This window comes from Anticarsia gemmatalis, chromosome 8 (assembly GCF_050436995.1).
Source record: "Anticarsia gemmatalis isolate Benzon Research Colony breed Stoneville strain chromosome 8, ilAntGemm2 primary, whole genome shotgun sequence".
Taxonomy (NCBI): Eukaryota; Metazoa; Arthropoda; class Insecta; order Lepidoptera; family Erebidae; genus Anticarsia; species Anticarsia gemmatalis.
The window spans coordinates 4,381,256-4,405,415 of record NC_134752.1 but is presented as its reverse complement, the minus strand read 5'-3'; the positions used below and the strand labels follow the sequence as shown (position 1 = coordinate 4,405,415).

At 32.6% G+C, this 24,160-nt stretch overlaps 1 protein-coding gene across 3 annotated transcripts in view; it reads left to right on the top strand.

Annotated features, from left to right (window-relative positions):
* The window catches only part of LOC142974600 (uncharacterized), a 100,307-nt gene that overhangs the window by 1,904 nt on the left and 74,243 nt on the right, over nt 1-24,160 (top strand). For all 3 annotated transcript variants that reach the window (XM_076117036.1, XM_076117035.1, XM_076117034.1), the window contains exon 2: nt 11,715-11,904. In XM_076117036.1, the coding sequence (XP_075973151.1) occupies nt 11,832-11,904 (73 nt within the window). In that variant the 5' untranslated portion in view covers nt 11,715-11,831. The remainder of the gene's footprint in view (nt 1-11,714; nt 11,905-24,160) is intronic.

Below are 24,160 nucleotides of genomic sequence, written 5' to 3'. Positions count from 1 at the left end.
GGGCGAGGTTCGGAAGGACAATTTGATATATTTTGTTTTAGACTTTGCGATTTAAAATGCGCTTGAGAAATATTAAGAATATTGTCTATGCATTGTTAATTAAGAATATTGTTTTATGCATTGTTAGGTTTATTGGCCAACTTAGGTAAAGTACTCAGTTAAATATAAAAGTTCTAGAATAGGTTTGTTCTTTCTCGTAAACACGAATTGTAGTATTAGTATAGTCTGTTATTTAAAGTCTACATTCCGCACTAAGTTAGTCGCGACCAGCCTTGAGTAATGTGTGGGTTAAAGTCCTAATTCCAGTCTCATACAGGGAGGAGAGCTGGGCCCAGCAGAAGGACTGTAACTGGTTAAATTAATTTACTTATTTCTATGTTCTATCTCCAATTTATGAAACAAAGGTAGAATATTTCTACTTACGGATAGTCTTTAATGATTTTGGTCTACACTAACCATTCTAAAATTACGTCAGAAAAATATACTTAAACTCCATTATATCACTTCTATATTAAACTAGAATTTTATGTCCTAAATAAAGAAAAGTGTCTTAGTCATATATTTGGTTCTTATTCCGAAATGAATTTAGAAGCGACTAGGATTCAATTATTTCGTACATATATTCCGAAGTCGGCTATAAAAATAATATATTCGGTGTCTCCAGATATTATATTTTCGCTGTATTTTATTTCAGTTTTTACTGTCTTTTTGTCGTTGGCGTACTGAATAATGCCGTCTAATCGTATGACTTTACTTTGTTATCTTTGACAGACGACAAGGTTATAAACATTAGTAGTAGTGACTGCGGCTTTGCTAGACTTTCTTCATGTATTCTTTGTACTTGCTTATGTTAAAAATATTTGCTAGGTCTCTTGGGCATCCCTGTCGGCAAAATTAACATCGTTTTTTAAATAAACGTGTCTTGTTATCCAAATTCTGCTAAAAGATCAAGAGTCAAGTTTTGTCTTTGAGAATTGAGCATAAAAAGATAATTGCAGAATTTCTGGGCTATAAATAAAATCGTTGCCTGTCTGGTGCATTCCGAGTGTCGCATCCAAGTTATTTTCAAATAACAAGTTGACGAGAAAATGGCTCACTCATAAATTGTGGTTTATGCTAAAAGTTAGAATTTTTCCGAAACTTAAACTAGTTTGCAGCTTGCATGACATAAATATGGCAAGACACATGCACATTGCGTTTTGTAGTTTAATTCCTAAGGAATAAAAAATGCAGACACGCAAAAGTATAAACTAAGGAGCCAGTTTAGTTCACTGCTTACAAATAAGTGACGGCTAACCTATCTGATGCTAAGCTATTGTAAGAAAAAATCTCGAAATTTCTACTCATATTCCACCAATACCAACACAATAATATATGGTGATGTGCTTAGTATTGTGATTTAGAACTTCTGATGCAATCGTATCGCCGTAGTGTCTTTAATAGGCGTTGGTGAATACCAGTAAAAGTAGTTATTTTGAAGTACTTAAGCTATGTTGATCAATTTCAATATAACATTTCTTTACATCATTTCGATAAAAGCTTCGATTGTGGTTCGTAATCATTCCCAAATACAAGATTACTTTGATAAAGTTCTTCTTCTGTAACTAAACTTTCGGAACATGGGAGGATAACGTTAAGTGATAGAACAAGAGTAATTAAATGCAGAACGATTGAAGATGTTAATGAAAACGTGGCTCGTACAAAGTGGCTTTCGAACCGTCGAGCGGGCTAAAGCCATGCAATGAAATATGTGAAGATCAAAAGTTGAGCGCGGTATTATCATGAAAGTTGAAGCTGCGGTCCGTATTGTTCTTCCTTTTATTGCATTTTCTTATAGATACAGTTTTATATTGATATTTTTATTTTGAACTCGGTTGTCTCTGCTTGCTTGGAAATTTTGTAAAACAATAGTCAAGTAGCACGATTCTCTACTTTCGGCACTAACAAGTATCGGAGATTTGACATTAAAAAATGTTCTGATCAAGTAGTACCTACAGCATCCGCCCGAGGCGCTGATTTTCATACAAAATTTCTCGTTAGCTAGCATTCGTCAATAGTCGATAGTAGTAGGAAATCACTTCTATGGTTAAAAAAATTTTTTTGCAGTACCTTTAAAATCTCTATGTAAAACGTTTTGTTTAGCTTTTCCCTGTATGTATAGATTGTTCCGACAGATTTATAGCTGTTTTCATAGGAAATCGCTTGTCAAGTTAGAATATCTCAGACAGAAGGAATGAATCTATCGTTTGTAACAATTTGAGTATGACATTTCGCTTTAGATTCTAGGAAGTGAGGAGTTAATTTAACGTTGCGATTTGTCCCAATTAAGTACTCATGGTTGGTTCTAAGAATTTCTTTGATCACACTCAAAGCAGGAGAACTGGTGACAGGATCTTTTAACAGTTAACCTTTTAAATTGTTTATCACTTTACAAAATGGTAATTTAATAATAACTGATACTTGAATTTCCCAAGTAATAGATACATGGATTTTTGATATTTTGGATGGAACTTAAGTAAACGTTTTTAATATGATCTTAGTCCTAAAAAACGTATCGTCAAATTTTAGAACTATCTCCTTAAAAATAGATACATATATCTACAGCTTAAAACCCAGATACAACTTTGCACAAATTGGCTACTCGGAAATATTAGGCGAATTATTTTTGATAGGGCTGGCAACAACGGCTGGGCACTGAGCCTTTGCGTGAAAACCAAACAAGTAATTATTTCGACAGCTGAAACACTCAAAGCAATACAGAACCCTTTGTGTGGCAAGCTCAGTTTTCCTTGAATTTTGCCGCTATGGCAGGCAGGCCAAGTCAAAGAAAAATAACTGGCAAGTTTTTGACCGTAGTTCTTCTCGCTGTATAAAAAGCGTATCAACAGATTTAGATATTCCATGAAATGTTGAAAATATTGTAATATACAAAATACTTGTGTAACATATCTTAAACAGTAATTTAGCTACTTTACTCTTGGTGACAGTGTAGTCTTTATTTTTTAATATACTAATGGCATAAAACTTAAAAAAGTATAAAACATTTGATACAGCATCTGAATTGCCCAAACTAAATACTAGTATGTATTAAGCATAGTGCAGACAAGGACTAAGGACAATTAGTAGCTACATCATGACGTTTTCAAGAAATTTTTCTCTGCTGGCGATAATATCTCCAGTACCACTCGTAAATCAAGTGATTTTCTTCTTTCTCAATTATAAGTCTAGCTCCAAAGTTGTCAATGAGCAATGGCCAAATTATAACTTTCTCTGACCTGGAAATTGGAGATCGAAATGTTCAACGGTTTGAACTAAATTGTTCTCTCGAAATTATCAAATGAAATTATAGATGATTCCTTAACCAAAAGTTTGTAAGAGTTATATAAGATATCTTTGAAGAGACATTGTATTTAGTTTGACATTAAATGATAACTTTGTTACATCTTTGATACGGAATTATCACAGTGATTATTCGCGGGATTTCAAATTGTTTCCCCTAGACAAAAATACTATTTACTTGATATACATACTCGTATATAATAAAATGAGTTCTCTAGTGGGCTGAAATGCTTTCTTTGAAATTAATCAATCAAATCAAAATCAAAATCAAATCATTTATTCATTTAGGTCAAATATTGACACTTATGATAGTCGTTACAATTACTGAATCTACCACTAGCTCGGAAAGGGGGTGGAGCCTTATGAGAAGAGCTAGCAAGAAACTCACGGCCACTCTTTTCAATTTCAATCATTCCTCGTAGCCTTGCCCAACAGTGGGACTGTCATGGATAAAAAAAATAGCACGAGCTAATTCCTTAATTATAGCTAAAGATTCATAAAAATATATGTACAGTTATAGCTAAATTTGTATACATTTCATGTTTTTGATGTCTTATTCTGTATCTCCTTTTGGTTAAATAGTAGTTTTAGTGTATCCAGATGTGAATCTTACCGGTTTCAACAAAGTTAGGATTCAGGATACAACACTTTATAATTCAAACGACTCGTAAATGCAAGATGTTGACACAACTTCAGTAGTTTATAGCTTTAATGCGTCTTGAAGCTATTTTCTTTAATATACAGGTGTATTTGTAACGCACACAGTTTAACAAAATGTATAGATGTACCAATAAGTCACAAAATATACCTACTTTTGAGTGTCCTTATGTATGTAGCCTATATACTTTTATTTATCACACTGCCATGCCTCCCTGTTTGGCAGGAGAGAAGCAAAAACGAGCAAAATACTCTTTCAAATTAAAAATAATAAACTAAACTTTACATGACTCAATCAGAATATAATCGAGCAAATTAACACATCAGAATTGGCTAAAAACCTTAGCTCTATTTACTTACGTGTGTGCATTAAAGACCGGTAAATGTTAACTTAAACTTAACAAGACAAGAACTTGCATACAGGCAAACCGTCGAATAGGTTGTTCAAACGAACTTTCCACGAGTGAATGCAGCCGACAGAGAACCGCCTCAAAAATATTCAAAGACGTTCCACTTGAACTTCCCGACACTCAATTTTCGTAAAAGGCAAATTATGCGACCACTTCACTTGATTCACGAAAAATGTTGCTCTCAGAGTGACAAATAAAAAAAAACCTTTTCACTCATTTGTATTTCCCGATGTTCAATCACTTAAAAGCTTTGGTAACAGTATTTCTGAATTAAACAATCTGTAACTGGATTGGGTAACGTGGTATATCTAAGTTAATAGGGTTGAAGATGCGGATTTGTCTGAAACTGAGATAAAACCGTACAGTACTGTTGTGTACGAAAGTGGTTTAAGGTTAATGGAAGTTTTTAGTTTGTTTGTCGCAGTGATAATACTCGTATACCGTAATGTAGTAACAGTGTTTCTGTGATATATTATCTGTCATCACGGCCTACGGTGTAGGCATTTATCATCGCCACTCTGTGTTTTATTTTAATATTTATCTCCCTGTTATCGTGCAAATATTAAAAGAGTGTATAATAGTTTGTTTATATTTTCAAACTGAAATATTTATATTCAAAAGGTTTCGAGCTAAGCAACTCTTTATTTAAACTTAACGTTGAAAATTTCTTTACTCGCATGCAACTAAGAAACTCGCCTTTGTTAGTTAAGCAAAAGTTTCCGAGCAAAAGTATGCGTATAATAATATAACTTCGTTTGCATTTTACCATTCAGATCTTTAAATAAACTGCCTCTTTTAAATAAAAGGAAATGGCAAAGCTTACTTTGAATAACAAAAATTATAAAAGGAAAAAATAAGTCCGAAATTACTTGAACCTACACTAGAAATTACATTTACTTCGCAATAATATGCTTTACAATGTAGCTTTTAACATACAAAGAAATCTCGAAACCGTAAAGCGTAAATATCGCATAAAATAAGCTTATTAAATTCAGACAAAGACGTCCCTTTGATATTACGCGCATTGAGGTATTTGGCATAATCACCACCTCTTCAGCGCGAATGCCATCAAAGGATCCGAGTGTACTCGGAAAATCCAATTAGAAGTCCAAACATGCTTCCTTGGTTTGGATTGAAGTTTGGTTTTAAGACAATGAACTTTATATGACCGATGTAAAGCGAAATTTGGAGACGAACTGACTGGATGACATGCAAATCACAGATTTTATGATGTAGTATTTTTATGAATATCTCCATAGCTTTGGTAATAAAATTGAATGTTATCGAGGCATCTATGAATACTGACGTAATAAGAAATGAAGTTATATTTCTGAATAAAGCATCACATTCGAGAGCTCTTTTTGACGGTTTTCTACAAAACCGAGCTTGGATCAAACACAGAATTTAACATTTTTTTATTTACCACAAAGAAAGGTAAAACAGTGGTATGCAATCACGAATTCTGTGAATCGGTACCCAATTTTGATTGAGTTTTTTTAACTGTGAATTCTCTGAAAAGGCTTGTCTGTATTAGAGTTATGCCTTCTACACTACTTTCAACAACAAAAGCTGCCAGGATTTTTCTTACCTTATATGTTCTTTTAAGTCTGAGTGCGTTACCGCATCAAAGCGGGTAAACAGGTTAGTTTCGTGTTGTTACTCCTAATTGCAACTGCACAGTAATTGCTATTCTGTTTTATAGGAGAACGTAGATTTTGTGTATTTTCCATTATCAGGTTTAAAGTCGGTCCGCAATCTGATTTGTTCTTTAGAATTTCAAATGAAGAGGTTTTTGTATTATTTATTTTTAGAATTGAGATGTTGAAGTCTTGTACTGTTAAAATACGATGTAGTTTATTACTGTTGTCCATTTAAGATACTTTTAGCATAAAAGCTTTTAGTGGATGTCATTTTTCACACTAAACTTGTTCATATTTTTTGTAGACGCTCACCTATATTTTTGTCTGGGAGTAAAAGCCCCGTAGAATCTGTTGAGCCTACAATAGTGATTTTGAAAAGTTTATAAATTTACTAGACTAGCCTATACCAAACATGCTATATCCAACATAAAAATGGTATATTCTTATGTCCAATTTAAAAACAATAAAGTATGACAGATATCAATATCCACAAATTAATATAAGTGCTCTGCATTGCGGCGGTCTGATAGAAGTTTCTGAGAAAAAGGACTGATGTCCTAATCTGGTTTGATGCTGACCCGAATACTATTGGGAATAAGGGCGAAGTACAAGACAGCAAGTAACAAAAGGACCTATATATTATTTCAATTGATACATTATCTTGCAAAGAGTTTTATATACTTTGATATACACGTGCGTATTGGTGATAAGGTATTGGATTTTGTCTCAAATAGTGCATATTAGAATAATGCTTTTTAGGTCTTTCGAAGGATGTTGGAATATAAATCTCTCATTAGCAAGTTTGTGCTATTTGCTTTACTTGCTTTATGCAATAGTATTTTTTCAATTCAGTATAACTTTATAATTAATGCGTTACATGTTGATTAACTTCTAATATACATAAATTATTTTCATTAACTAGCTAGCCCCATCCTCTAGCTCTTCTCTTCATTATTTAAGACAACAATATATAAAGGCATGGGGAATAAATAACTACAAAAACTTGTATGAAACGCAGTAATACCTCTAAGTAGTTGGAATAAATTCAAAACTTGCTTCTACTACAACGTTACCGTGTATTCTATTTGTACCAGGAACTTCAAACTTTTAGAACGTCTTTTGTTCACGCTTGTACTATTTCGAGTTTCTTTAGCAAAATTTATTACGAAACTGCAAACACATTTTGTATGTTTTTTTTTGTCTAACAACAGACACTATATATTTTTTATATTTATTAGCTGAGAATATACGAAATCCATTAACAAAAAGTTCAGTGCGTGACTTTACAAAACAGAAGACTAATCTATTTCTTTTTAATAAAATATTCATCTCGTTAAAATAAACGTCTGTTTTAATCTAATTTCCAAATCTCTGTAGATGAAAATTTACAAAAGCACAGCTCTACTCTTTAAAACACTCGGAATATAACTCATCTTTTAAAAACGCACACCAAATTATGTAAACGGTTCCTTCAAAACTGTTATCTCCATCTTGGGTAAGAATAATGCCGGACATTGGTCACCACAAAGAAGCTTTTATTCTTTAATTCTATTAAATGTCTGCCTTCCTTGTCTCGCGCACTCTGCTTTAATCCCCATGTATAAAACAAAAATCAGAGCCTTCCCGAGGAACGACATTAATTTCTTCTTCCTTGAGAAATAAAAGAATAAAAAAGATACGTATTTTTAGAGATCCTTGTATTGCGTTTTTAACAGCTGAAAATACAGGGAAAATACGGTACTTCTAAAACAACATGGCCGTATTTCAGTATTGACACGGGGTATAAAAATAAGCACGAATTCAGATTGTTTTTTTATCTGTATAACGATTGGTGTAAACTCGTGTATCGGGACACGGTTTGGTTATGGTGTTACGAGCAGATGAAAGGTTTTATTTCAAAGAGCCGTTCAAATATTTTTATAACGAATGTTATTTATACTCGTAATTTCCTGTGACGAAGAGTTTGATGTGATTTTGTAAATTGAGTTAGAGATGAATATTCTGATAGAAATTACTTGATGACTTTACGTTAGAAATATGCATTGAAAGCAAAAAAAATAATTTATTTCGATCGCTATTTGTGTATTTACTTAGCAAAAACCAAACTGATTCCATGCTTTTCTACTACCCTTTAACAGCATTTCAAATAAATTTGATACTAAATTTTATGTTGTACTTTTCAAGACGACCGCACTAATTGCTCTACCACTTGGAATCCTAAGAAACGAACAACTATCAAACAAATAAAAAATCCAAAAATAGGCATTCTAAAAGACATAAATGTTCACGGAACCCGCATCGTTTACGAAGCATTTCTCTCATAAAACTCGTCAGAATAAATGAAGGCAATAGTAGAAGCCACGACTTGCCTTTATATAGCCAACGAAATGGTTTAACGTTGGTCACAATGAATGACTTTTTATATATCAAGGAATTGGGAATTTAATTTAAGGGCACCGTTTCTCCCTTTTGTTTATATTAAAGTTTACGGTTTGTTTATACTGAGAGCGTGTGTTAGATTAGAGTGGTTGGCGAGTAAAACGTGTTTAGAATAATGAGTGCTTTATCAATTATTATTGTTATGGAATCCTTTCAAATGTTCCGGATGCCTGGTGATGTACTTATGATTAGATATTAAATAATCTCATAAACATTTTTGTGTTTGTTTTGTTGTTTTATATTAATTTTATTTTATTGCAAAGCAAGTCCATACCCATACGGTCAGAGCTTGCTATATAGGTAAAATATGACACTTCAATGCTCAAGGCATTAAAAAAAAGTTAATAACAAAGGTAAATAACATCAAACCAAAATTATTCTTATCAAATTACAAATTTATTTTAGTAACTTATACACGTAAAGAAATAAATGGAGATGATTATCCTACAACGCGAAAACGTGTCCGAATCTAATTTCAAAAGACGACACGATCATGAAAAGCCCAAAAATAATTCATAATTAGGTAGTCTGTTTCCTGATAAACCAGTGCTACGTGAGGAAAAATACAAACGGGAGCTTCATCTTCATAATAAGAATTATTTTAATCCGGCTAAATTAACGTTAGGCGCAGCTAATGAGATTTATTTTGATTACAATTAAGATTTAATAATTTAGGTCGAGGGTGCATAAATAATTTAAGAATTCCGAAGTACTTTGGTAACTTTGGCAGGGACGCTGGAAACTTATCTAATATGTATATTGTTAATTGAGCCTCGGGTGAAGTAAAGGTACCTTTTAAAGCCACGAGCCTTAATAACAATATAGGTTTAACTACCGTATGGTGGGTAGTTACAGGTTACTTATCTTACGAACGTCTAGGAAAGTTGGTTGCGTCTGGTTGAGTTTTATGTGTTCAGAACATTGTTACTGCTTTTTTGTGGCTTTGTAGGATTCGGCGTAATCGTAGTTTGGTAGCCGTTGGAAGTTTATTGGATACACTAATCATTTATAACTCGGGCTCTTGAGAAATAAGATCGAATGAGTGTTTCCTTTGTTAGGGTTTAGACTTTCACATCAAAAATGTATATTTAATTAGTTAAACAAAATATACTTCTAAATATCTTTCGTACTTTACATGTAATATTAATGCGTCACATTTAGGCTGCATAATTTGTCTTTTATGCATATTTTATATGTTACTAGGTAGGAGTTTACGTGGACAAAAATGGTGGACGGTAAAACTTGATAGAAATTAAGTAATTTAGTTATCTCAAATGTAAGATTTCTGAGGCTCGGATGTCCATAACGAGTTAGATCACTTGTGATTTAATTTATATTCATTTCTAGTTCATCTTTCATGTCTTGTACATAAGGATAATAATATAGATTAATATGAATTGAGGTTATTTTACATACATTCCTTCCATATTTGTTCAAAACTAGAATATTAGCGGTTTCTATTTTCAGACCAAGTTAACTTGAATCGGAGCCAAATTCACAAGTTGAAATAATCATATGATAGATTCGAGAACTTGTTGTGGGTAATGAACTCTAATAAGTTATGTTGATACAAATTTATATGACGGCCAAATGCTGTAGGCGAGGAACAAATGTAATTTATTTGTTTTGTGTCGTTGTTGTACTGGGCAATAATTTTGTAGTTTTTTCTATAATAAAGTTTGACTTACAAGGATGTTGACTGGGTAAAGTTTTGCATCATGTGGACGCTAGTAATTTAATCTAACGTATTAACGAATTTATCGTGGTTTATTTCTGTGATAAATTTGTCAAAATGTTTATAACTTATTTAAAATTTTGCTGGTTAGTATGAAATAACTTTGGGTATCAAAGTAATAAATATTTTGAATCTAAAATTCTGGGGTCCACTGAATCTTCAACGTACGGAGTTCCCACTATGCGGTCTTTTTCTAATATTTATAGCACATCCGAGCGAACTGTAGTTCGGAACCGAACTTTCTGTGAAAATATTATTCCCAAAAGCGGATAAATGTTTTTAAGTTGTTTGCAGAACTGATCGAGATTTAATATTAGATTGGATAAGGAAAAACTAGTAAGATTTACTATGTTCTAAGAAAAGCAAAATGTTGAAATGATTTTCGCGTTTTCTGTTCTTATCGAAATGCTCACATTTATCAAGGAGTGACGTAAAAGAGAAAGAAAAATAACTGAGAAGGCGTCGTTATTATTTACGAGCAGACATCATAAAATTGATGGAGTAACGGAGGACACACATAATTTGATAATACTATTAACTATTTGTCGGTCTATGATCTATGAGAGATCAAATGTCTTACAAGAATTGCCTCTCTATAAAATGCTTCTATGTTTTGCTCACAAATGCTTGAGTCACTCTGTTTTTCTGAATATAAATATGTACAATGTAAAGTATATTTACATGCTGAGTAATCTCTAGATGTACAATTATATCGGCAAATAAAATCCGTCCAAATTATTTTGTTGTGAAATAATAAGATAGAAACGATTAACATTTCCACTACCAATAAACACGCCACAAAATAAATATCGGTAATGGTATCAAACCGCTTGTTAGTAAGGTAGATGCTGTAGCCCATTATCCTAATGCAATAGTCCCCTGATCCCTTTCTTGACCTTAAGTCCTTCAAGATATTGTAAATAGGCGGTTCATTTGTAACCAAAACCACTAATCGATGTAACACTCCATCAAAGGCTCAGATGAAATCCTAATGAAACTCAGATTATGTATGCAACCGCTCTTAATTTCACAAAACAATTAACCGTAGTTGCGTAGTACATTTACATGAGATTTACACAGAAGAGCTTAGTCTTTAAGCATTTATGAGGAATAACTCGTCCCCGGTTCCTGTTTATGCGACCCAACATATCTTGTCACGGAACATTTAACTTCATTTACATAATGTTGACGCTGTTCATATAAGTTGTTGCTAATAATTTTGCAATTTATCGCACATGATATGATCTGATTTTTGAAGTAATCATTTTCAAGGTCTAGTCCGAAACACCTCGTTTTGGAGTCATAATATAGGTAGAATTCTTTTTTACATCAAAGATCGAAGACCACCACGTATCAAGTACCACTCCTTTACAGTACACTTTATATCACCTCTAAAGCTGAAAGTTGGTTTCCAGCGCAGTACCCACGCTATTTAGGTAGATCAAAAAAAAAACTTTGCCGACTACAACTAAAATACATTTTGTTTTGTTCCAGGGTCAGCAGGCAGTAATGATTCAACACACGCCAGTTTGAAACGCAGTGTATCATGTCATATACCGGCAATTTTCAAATGAACTTTAGCATAGGGAACTGACAGTGACTTTCTCAAAAATGGAGAGGACAACAGGACTTTTGGTGGTGCTGTGGGTCGCGATCTTCCCGTTGTATCGAGCCGATAATCTTGGTAAGTACAACTTAGTTTCTTTCAAGTGATTCGTTCACAGTTTTCCTGTGAAGCTCTGTGAGGTACTTCATATAGTGCACCCGAGATACTCTAGATCAGGGGTTGCCAACCTTTTCTTAGTCCGGGACCACTTTTACATTATTCTTGTTAGCACGGACCACTATGTCAGTATATTAAAAATTAAGTGTAATAAGAATCCTTGTAAAACTTTGAATTTTAAAATCATTCGCGGACCATAGTTTGACTTTCACGGATCACTGGTTGGGAACCACTGCTCTATGAGGTAGTCCATATAGAGCGCCCGTTCGAATAGCACCTAGCCTTACTCGCCTATATTTGACAGGTTTTCTTCGTGGAGTAGGCTAGGTGCTATTCCAACGGGTGCTTTAGATGGACTACTTCAGCTCTATAACAAAGTTAAACAAAATCCAATTTGATAACCCACTTGTTTTTATTAGTTTTTTCATAAAACCACCGATCTTATCAGTATTGTCTTACCTTTAAAGTGATAAGGTCGATCTTATCATTTCTTTTAATAAACTGGTTTCTTTATTTAGCATTTAAATTTTAAAAAAACTTTACGATAAAGATTTACATTGTCAAAATATTAAAAAGACTTGATAATTTCTTGCGATAATTTGCACCCTTCGTTAAAAATTCTAACAGCTTCTGAAACGTAATTTCTATTGTCTAGACCGAATGCAAACATTACTAAGCAAACAAAGGGCTACTAATAAATTAGTTTCTAGAATTCTGGTTATTTCATAGAGACAAACTACGTTTGCTTGAAACGAGAATTATACAATTAGTGGGAACACGATGTAGGCGTGACTAGCAAATAACAGATCTGTTCCTTTCAAGAAGACAATATTTATTTCAGACGTTATATTTTTACTTCATTATTACCCTTATAATTTAATATACTTTTCATACGAATAACAATTATTTTCGTTTTGGTCACCATACATACATATAAAAGATGTATCAGTACATTTTTCTTTTCTCTTTCGTGCTCAGTTTATGTGCCAAGTTTGGAAGACTGACGGATTAAAAGCATAATTGCGGCGTGAGAAATGAAGATTGTAATAGAATCATGAACATTCGAATTTGAACCGCTAAACAATTCAATTAAATATTGCATTTTTTGAGATCTGTACACCAAATTAGATGCATAAAAAAGACTCATTCAAATGTTTATCTATTCTTAAAGTTATTAGGTTACCGATACCTGTCTTTCAATTAAACATCATCATAAAGAAAACATTAGCAAAATACTTGTACATTAACATGTCTAACTTTTTACCAAATTAAAAACCAATTTTAAAACATCCAGGTAGCAAAAAGTTTACCTGGATGATATTATGTTCAATTCCATGTCCTAAAATAACATATCATATAAAACTTAGGTGTTTTGTAACGATGTTATTTTAGGATCGATTAAATTTTGTTACCGATCGTAGCACCTCGTTTCGGTATTTTATATAAATGATATTAAAGACCCAGTACATAGGCTGTCGGTGTTTGCCGGTTATTATCATATTAACTGAGATTGTAGACATGCTTTTAACGGTGACTACGTATTTTACAAAGAGTATATTGAATAGTCCCGGTGTGATTTGTTCTTATTTATTATTTTAAATTAGCTTAATCTCTCTTAATAATAATAAAATACCTCTCTTAGTGCTTCCCAGCACTCTCTAAGAAACATATGTATGAAATACAGATTTTTGCTCGAAATAGTTTCGGTTGTTCGTTGTCAGTCTGTTACTTAGCCACTCGGTAACAGAAAAATTGTATACATTCTTAAATTAATAATCTTGCGAAGCTAAAAAGAGTCATATTGTTTTATTTCAAACCCAAAACGCAAAACGTTGTCTTCCTTAACTCCTTTCCATGGAATACAATTTTATATTACACGTGGAGTATATACCGACATCTATGTTAAACAATAAAGAATATAAATTACCCAGCAGTTTATCAAACAAATCAGCTTGATTACAGGTACATTAATTACGAACCGTATTCATAATGAAAGAGGAAACGATAGTGTTGTACATCCTCTATACGTACGTTATATGTAAATGTATATGTCAAATAATTATCATGCGCGAAGTTAACCGTAGCGGTTTCCCGAAGGGATAGACTGAGGTTGGAATATTGAACATCTATGGTTTGTCATTAATGATCCGATCCTAATATGAGATACGCTCAATTACACAATTGGAGTTGTAAAAGCTTTCCATTTTTTTCGTTCTGTTTTCGGAGTTTTGATTCTGTTTGATCATATTTGCATAGGTATTTAAGAATTGTAGGTATATTTACAGCTTAACTTATGATTTACAATACTAACAAAACAAAATGAATTATATAACGTTTGGAACGCAGAAAAATATTTCGGCAAAGTTAAGTATTAAAAAGTTATTTCTCTGAACTACTCAATTATGGTTAATCCTGTCCTATTTAAAGAACTTAATTACAAGTCTACTAAACTTATTGAATTTCACTAAATTGTGCCAAACAGTCTGGAAACCCTTTAGAAATTGTTTAAAACAATAAAAGTATTGAAGTAGATTACAATGAGTACACACTCCGTAATAGAAACTTGCGTAACAAAATTAATTCTTCATGGCTATATCAGAATATTTTGTTTCATAAAACTTGGTAAAACACGTCAAGTTTCATGAACATTTACCTAGAAATTGTATTAAACCTAAATTGAGTTAAAATTTTCCGTTTACCTATTACAGCCTCACCTCTAAATGATATTCAACATTTTCTCTCACACTGAATCAAAAGTTTTCGACGCCTTGTTTTTGTTTTGTCTTAGCACTTTATTTTGAACACCTTGTTATATTGTTGAACAACACTTTGCTTATTGAATTTGTTGCTTTGCGTAACATCATACCTTTTTTTTCAAAGGAGAAAAATAAATTAAGGATTTTAATTTTAATTTGTGAAAATAGAAACTGTGCTATCGCTGAGTTTACGATTTTGCAGTTAAAGAAAGACGATTTCAAGTTTTGATACATTTTCTAATACCACAATCATACTGAATATAATAAACAGTGAAACAAGCCTAGTATCGATAGCTTCGATCAACAAGTTTAATCATCCCTGATATACAAGTGAACATTCATAATACAATACTAGTGCAGTTTCCGTGCGTTAGAATCACGTAAACCTTTCGCTTCTGCTATAAATGTCAGCAACACTAATGTTAGTTGAGATAGACATTCAATTCTGTTATAATAATCATTGCCTAATGTAAACGTACAGACAAGTGAAATAGGGTAGCGAAGATTTTTTTTGCAATATGTTGATAACATTTCATCCGATCTGTTTTCCACTAAAAGTACTCAAAGAAAAAGATGTGTTACACGATTTTAAGACCTCATCCTGCAAATAATTATGAGGGTGAAAAATAGACAACCATTTCCTATCGAAGTCTGTTATGACGAATGCATATTGAAATAATTCATTCTAATGCGAATAATTTAGTTCAATATTAATTTACGACGTTGCAATAAAACGTAAGTATGAAAGAAGTCGCGTGCTCCATAATGTAATTTAAATAATGTTCAAAGTCTTGGCACTGTGGCAGCTGCAGGTCTTTCGGAGCACAAAACTTTGTGAGATATTACGGGACATGGGAATCACGTGTTGGTGAATTCTATTACATATTCGCAAATGTGGTACGTTCTGAGTCAGCCGCTTTTGTGCTACGTTTAGACACGTTTGTTGTTAATGGTGATGAAGGAGTGGTTAAAGAAGAATTTAATTTTGTAAGTAACGGTAAATTCTTGAATTCATTGTTAGGTTTAACGCTAGTGAAATTTAATATTTCCTTTGGTTATTGCGGTGTACTATCAAGATAGTTAATTTTTGTATTGTAAAACTATACACATAAATGCATTTTATTAAAATCAAATTGAGGCATTGTTCCATTTTAACGTTATAATTATATTTTAATCTTGACAAAGAAAAATCTGTGGCACATGGAACCACTCCATCAATCACGCCAAGAAAGATTTTAGCGTTTCTAAAATTTATTTTTACTTTTACATTGTAAAACTCAAAGCAAACCGTAAACTGACTATTTACAGTGATGAATACGATAAAAGAGAAAAATAGGTACATTAAAATAATGAAACCAACAAAGTGCTACGCAACAAATTAAGGATATTAAAAATTCTTCTCTCTGTAAAAAGCTTCAGCCTAACACGTTCCTCTTTAAAAATTAAAGGTGGTGTAATTACGTCAAGCATTCGTTTCCGAAGTCCCTTTTTAAGCAGGGCCGTCATTAAACACGGATAAAAGTTGTCAGAATACTTGATTACGACAGTACCCTTTTATTGTGTACAGTGAGATAAGCACATGTCAAAAGTATAAGTCCCTACATGTTACGTAGTCCTTGAATCGTGTGTCAAAATGCCGAGTACCTGAAAATCTTGAATATGATGAGGAGTTCAGGTAATCCTGCCGAAGCTCTTTATTTTAAAATGCGTGGGACGATCTTAATGTCAAACTACAAGTGATTGTTATAATTTTAGTTGAGAATTATTACATAATGTAATGCAGAAGGTATTTAAGGATAAATTTTAAGTACAAGCACAAAACTTACGTCGGGCCGCATCAACGTCAATCTGACTAGGAGTCTATGTGATCATCATGGTCGAAATCGCTCGGTTACCTACCTACTACCTACCTTATAATATAAAATACATTAATTAAAGACAGCAGTAAATCAAACAAAAAGCTAGCTGTATCATACTATTATTAGAATGCCTTTTGCACACAAAGTTGCAAATTTTAATAAAGTTATAAAAGTTAATAATGATAAGGGTCATATTACAGAAATTAAAAAGGACGTGTAGTGAGCTCAGTTTTCATTTCAGAGCAAACACGAGGCAAATGTAAATATTTTAATGTAAGTAGTTAAATAAGTCCTAACTTTAGAAAGAGAACAATGCAAACTAGAGTTAACAAGTTGAATTTATTATTTGGCTTTGACTTAGCCAATGAGATAATTCAAAAGTTAATTTAATTAGAAGTATACATTATTTTAAAGTTCTGCTTATAATTTCAACAATGAGAATTCTGCAATACTTTAATTAAGTACATAGGGCAAAAATTTTAAGTCAATGATCATACTCAATTCATATCTTATAGCGAAGGTAGAATTTGATTAAAAATCGAATAAGACAAAAAAAATATTTACCATATATAGAAAAATCGTTATAAAACACGCCCCTTTTCTATAGGGGTAGGTAGATAATGTTTTTTTAGTGTTGAATTTCAATCACTGATCATATTCTTGTATTTCTAGAATAAAAGTTTTGTATATCTTAAGTATATATATTTTCTTATTTTGCGCGTGAACAATTGATCTAAATGTTTACCTCTAGATATCCGAAATATTACAAGCCGTATTTTTTATAATAACCGAACTAAAGCTTCATAAGTTGAATAACCGATAATAAAATATATTATTTCATTCGTGTCCTTTGAATCGTAAAAACGAATGAATATATTTCCACATATTCACTGGCACTATTCATCCAATTTATTTACCCGAAGCCGTAATAAAATTCTTTTTACATTCAGAATATAATAAAGCCAAAAATAGATTACATATTAACTATATATTAGACTTGTAACTAAGGGCGTGATATGAAAGATATTGACACGTCGTATTGATGTATTGTGACGACGTGAGGTGAAACGCCTCAAGCATGTCGCTCCTTGAATACAAAAGGGCCACAAATCGAAATCTATAAATTTTACAGGAGAGCCAAAACAAATTTTTGAAACTGTTTTTTTATAACATTTCATATATTTATTTATTAAATATAAGATGTTAATATATCATTAGATGCGTATTTTCTAGCTCTATCTTTCTACAAAATAAACTTTGTAATAGCTGTTACCTATTTAGAGAAAAAAGCATATAAGTCCCTTTTGCATTCAAAATTTGAACCAATATTATGAGAAATATGTCAAAAATTAAACACAGTTTTACAAATAAAAATGGTTAATTGTACTTTTTTGGTAAAAAAACCGTATCAAAAAGTTTAATAATAATTACTAAGTAAAACCATAACTGAATAGACCAGGAAAACATTGTATTAAACAATCTAAATGAAAAAATCTTAACTTTTTATTAAGTAAGTAAAATTATTGAGATCAACTTTGTGCGTAACTTTCATTATTTAGTAAAATTAAACATCAATCATCATCATCAATCAATGGGTAACGTGACGAGTAGACTGAGTGCAGCAGGAGTATTAAAGAAATAAGATAATAGAAAAGGTTTTTGAGTTTTATAAGCCTTTATATTTAGCATTCGTGGATTATTCCAAGGCTTTTGACAGCATTACTCATTCCGCCATAAAATCATCACTCCATCCAAGTCCTACTTAAAGATACTATGTAGAATCGAACCTTCATACATCAAACTCATCAAAGCAATAGACAACAATATCATTCAAAATCCAAAGAAGCGTGAAACAGGGAGGTCCGCTCCCAAATTATTTACCAGCACCCTCAGAGAAATTTTCAGGAGCCTGGCGGTGTTATGGCAATCAAAAGCATAGTTGTAAGTGGTAAACAGTTAACAAACCATTGTTTTGTAGATGACATAGTCCTCTTCTCTTTTTCGGCATCGGAACTCGAATCAATGCTCATAGATCTGAGCACGGCAAACCTTCAGATTGGACTGAGTAAGAACCGTACAAAAACCCAGGTTATGACCAACAACACAAAACGTAGGGTCGAGGTAGACGGGCACGTCATAGACTATGTCGACGAGTACACTTGCTAGGGCCAGATAACCTCTTTTAACAACCGACGGGACAAAGATTTGGACAAACGTGTCACAAGTGCCTGAAAGAGATCCTGGTCCAGGAAAGAGCTAATGAAGGGTAACCTTCCACTGTCACTGAAGTGAAAGCTCGTCGACATGTTTTTACCTACTACCTGTCCTTACCTACGCTGCCCAAACATGGTCCCTTACGGAAAACCAGAAAGAGCCAGAGAGCGATGGAGCATAGTATATTATGCATCAAAAGAACAGATCACGTCCGAAATTCTATACTGCGCTCCCAAACTCGCATAGCCGATGTAAGGGAGAAGACCGCCTGGCTGAAATGGAACTGAGCCGGCCACATTATCCATATGCATTCGGAAAGGTGGACCCGCATATCTACCAACTGGATGCCAGAAGATGGTCATAGCAGACGCGGGAGACTTAAATGGAGATGGCGGGATGACCTAGACGCATTTGAAAAGGACTGGTCGGATCTTGCCCCTGAAAGAGGAATTTGAAAGGAAAGGGTGCCTCTTTACTTTGCCTGCATCAAAATGTATTATTTTATTTTTAAAATTGTAACGAAAACTAAAATTACTATCATACCAAACGGTCATATTTCTGGCGTTCCCATTCTAGCACGCTAAAAATGATTATTTATTCCACAATAATTTAATGCAAAAGGGACGTATTTCAAAATATGCTACTGTTATATTACAAAATATAACAACAAATACTAGTGTTTGAATGCAAAACGGTCGTTTTCAGAAATATGGCACTTTTGTATTACAAAATATGGTAACAAATACTATAGTTAGAATGCAAAAAGGACGTTTTCCAAAATATGGCAGTTTTGTATTGTAAAATATAATCACATTAACTTGAAATTTTGCTCCCAACACAGACATATTTTGGATTGTGGCACTTTTTCATGCAACTGACGAGCATTTGCGTTGAATCTCCGGGCGCAACTCAAAGAGTGGTTTTGCACTGACATTACCTGTCAAAGTGAGCTAATGCAAAAAGGGCAGTAAGTCAGTGCAGCCATAATATAAGCAAAAATGATGGGGGTTTTGTTTTTACTATAAAATATAGTCGGTTCAGGTGTCATTTTTGCAATAAAACGATTTTCATTTTTTTTTGAGTTGTGGCCCTTTTGCATTGAAGGAGCGATGTGTCTCATATTTTCCTTCATACACTCGAGCGATCGGAAAACTTCATTTATTATTTTGTGATACTGGATATTTTCTTAGGCACTATTTTTGCGAACTACTACTAAAGGTTAAAAGGACTTTATTGTGTTATTGAGTAGAATCATTATTACTTATAATGAAAAAACTTTAGCGGAGTCAAGTAAAGTATTGGACCTAGCGTGCTACCTTGAGGTAGACTCTCGGATTATGATGATTACGTGTTTTAAATGAAAACATGGCGTAGTATTAGGGATGGAAAGGTTTATTCTTTATCGATCTATGAGTATCAGTTGTTGGTTAGGTAAAGTTCTTGATACATTTCACTATTGCAAAGATTTCCTTAGAGATTTCGCTTGGTGTAGTTGTTGGAATTCTATTAAAAGTTGAAAACTTATTTATATTCCGCTGTATTTTGAATTTATTGCAAACAACTCGTACCACTTGTTTATTTAAATTGGTTTTTCTACGAGTTACTTTAACCATACTAACTTTTTCAATGAAATCGTAAATCCTCTATTTACTAGTTTTGAGGCTACAATTTTAATCAAAAAATTCTAGTTAATTTTTTTTTGCCCGGTACGAATTAATATATCGGTTAAATTAAAATACAAACTTTTAAAATTTAGACAGCGACATGAGCAAATAATAAAATAACATTTTCAGAGGTAATTGAATTTGGTTTTATTTTTAGTAAACCGCAGCTTTTTTATGTTTATCAAGTAATGAAAGTGTAAAAAGTGTATATGTAAAATATTCTACTAAGGGTTCAGTTTCATAGCTTACATACAAGTATTAGTAGCTTGATTCTCTACTACTATCGATTACCGACAACCGACCTGTCATCGAGAAATTTTGTATGAAAATCCGATCAGCGCCTCTGACGGGTGTCGTAGGAAACATTTTGGCAGTACATTCTAAATGTCAAAATTTCGATACTCGATAGTACAGGATCGCGCTACAGATAACCTACATATATGAAAGTCAAAATAACGGCAAATATATGAAAATGCTGCCAAAATTTACGCTGACGGATACTCACATAAAATTGGTGAAACCAAAAAAAAAATCTAAAAGTAAAAATAGATTTCTATCAAATACCAAATCGATAGCCATTGATCACGATGGGTGGGCGAAAAGTCATAGTGATGTTTATAAAACACACCCGGATGCTGTTGATTCACTTGAAGTAATCCATTAAGCACCTCTTATGTCAGTCAACGTTATAAAAGAATATATATAGATCGAGACCACACAACTGATGTTTTGTCTGAAAGAGTTTATTTTTAGAGCTATAATCGTATAAGAGAAAGTATTAGGAAAACTTTTTGATGATATCATCTAATCCTTTTTAAAGTTACGGAGATATCCTCATTTTGTATAGAAGTTTAAATTGGGTGAAGCCCTGGATCTGGGTGAATTGTTTCGAGTTGATTTAATGCGAAATGACGAATATGTATATCATAATAATTATTTTAATCCATTACTGTACTAATTCTCGGAATCAGGGAGATGGAAATCTTTGAGTTCAAAATGTTGGCTAAATGCGAGTTGTGGGTTTTCCATTGGTTAAATATCTATCAAGCTAGCAAAGTGTAGTTATAATTTCTGATACTCACATTATTTCTCAAAGTCATTGCTGTCTAAGATATGTTGCCGATTTTAGCCTATTGCATACGAACCTAAAACTGCTCTTTAACAAATAAAATATTAGCTGACAATCAAACACATTCCATTTGGTCACCTGTGTAACACAATCATATTTTTATTTGAACGAGTAAAATACGCTATAACAAAGCTCCGTGTTTGGTTTTTAAGCCGCTTTCGAGAGCCAGACGGGAAATGGCTGCTTGAGTGCCATGTACTGACTTAAAGTCTTCACTGAATGAGTTGCAGGTGGTCCGAGGAAATAGTGGTTTATAGGCAGAAAAGCTGAGAATATTTTCTAGAAGGTTTCAAAGACTGTAGCTATGTAAAATCGGATTAGAGAAGATAGACACTTAAAACATAACTTACTCTATCATTAGTGCATTATTTTGAATCATTTAGGAATGTTAGGAAAGCAATTACAAGTCACGTAATAACCGTAACCGTATTTCAGTGTATTTATTTATAAGTTTGTATCAAATAAATTTACAAAGAATGCTGTTAAAAAAAAGCGGCTGTGGCTAATCATATCACAGGTCACATCAATATTACAGTAAATATTTTATTCTAACATGTTTTGTTACATAGAATGGGTAATAGCCGTTATTAGTAGGCGACCGCAATTATAATTTCGCCGATAAATTCGGACGCAACCTAATTAATATCAATGTTGACGATAAATTAGAAAGTGATTGAGACCAATAACAAAACGGGAAGGTTTAATGGATTCCGCCAAATATATTATTGCATTTGATGTTAATTTTACATTTCATTGGTTATGAGAAACTAATTAATTTTCTAAATATAATTAAGCAATTAAGAGAAATACTCAGTTTGATTTGATATTTTAATTATGAGGGAAATTGCCAATTATAATGTGTTATAAACAAAAATTTTCCAACATATTATATTGCTGTTTTTAATGAGCCGAAATAATAAATTTTCAGAATTATCCTTCGTAATTATACGGTTGAATGTTTTGGTAGGCTTTGTGAGGTATTTGGAAGGAGTTTTTTGTTCGTAACTGAGATAATAATTCTACGTGCCTTTTGTTACATTATTTTTTAATTGTATGGTTGTAATGTTAGGTTTCACTTACTCCATAATAGGAGTATAAATAATGACCAATTACATCGATAATAAGGGAAACCATTCTAGTTATGTTTGTCTAGTAACTAGTTAGACTTGAGAATATAGTCAAGTTTTAAATATTAATTACTATTAAATATTGCTATTTTTTATATAGGTAACTTTATCTTTCCCAGAAATGTGTGGGAAAGATGTGGAAGGAAAAATGAAGTTTATAATATTTATATCTATAATCCTTTCCTAACATTTATTATTACAATCAAGTTTTAACCTACTGCAGTATAAAGCTTTCCTCCATATATGCCAGGCATATCTGTTTTGTGCCATTCGAGTCCAAGTCTTATCTGTATAGATTTTATTTGTAATCTACATTTTATTGCTACAGTACCTATGACGGAGAAATGTACTAAAACAGTGGAATCCTCGTAACTCAGTCGCCTCAGTAATCGGAAACGATTGCGGAGATTAACCAATGTGAATCGTGATTAGTCTCTGGACGGATGACCTGAGTTTAACGATTGTTCTAGTTTCTGTGTCAGTTGGTGTCTTGGGTTGGAAACACGCCATAATAAGCATGCAGCCAATAAATTTGTGCGGAAATTTTAAATCGTTTGATGTAAAGGCTTCGTTATAATTTTATGTGAAATTAATAATTACTTTTAGCTTATTATAATTTGTGCACGTTTCTCAGTTAGATGCTTAAAAGTTTTCTGTGGATTTTTTGTTACTGGCGTATTGTCTATTAGTGGCAGAAGTATTTATTTACTCTTTATTTAAAAAAAATACAATTATATCAAATAGTTCCGTTGCGGAAGTTGAAAACATGTACACTACATATGTAAATAGAAATAATATTAATGGAAATGGAACCATTTCCAATCCATTTCCAATAAATATATTTTTGATGAAAATGGTTTCCGTTAAAATTATATTTCCAACAAACCTGTTCTAAGTGTCTTGTCGAGTTTGACCTGAGCTCATAAAAGTGTCCTGGAAAACATCATGATTTCTTTACATAACTCACGCCCCTCATACACCGTGTTCACAATTTACAATGTTTACAAATGATGGCAACTCTAAATTAAATCTAACATTTTACGCTAAAATGATTAGCCATTATAACACCAGTACACAAATATCGTAGTTCATCAAATACCAATAGTCCTTTGTCACGAGGTGGTGATACAAAGCGGCCAGCGTTATGTGCTTTGACAATTAACCAGTTACAATCGACTAGAATAATATCATATATGAATTGATTATGTACAGTGCAGTAATTTGGTTTAGATTATTGATTGGACTTGATATGTTTGTCTTCATATTATTATGTATAATTACGATGCGAATATGGAAGCAGCGACCTATAAAGTAATGTACTCTGGAAATACAGTGATATTTTATCAGTGTTTTTTTTTTATGGAGGCGTATATTATTTGTCTGTTAAAACAAAAATGCTGTATGAATTTGATGGGTATACTTGGTATAGTGTCTAATTTTTTCAAAACCTATTGTTACGAAGGTTTTA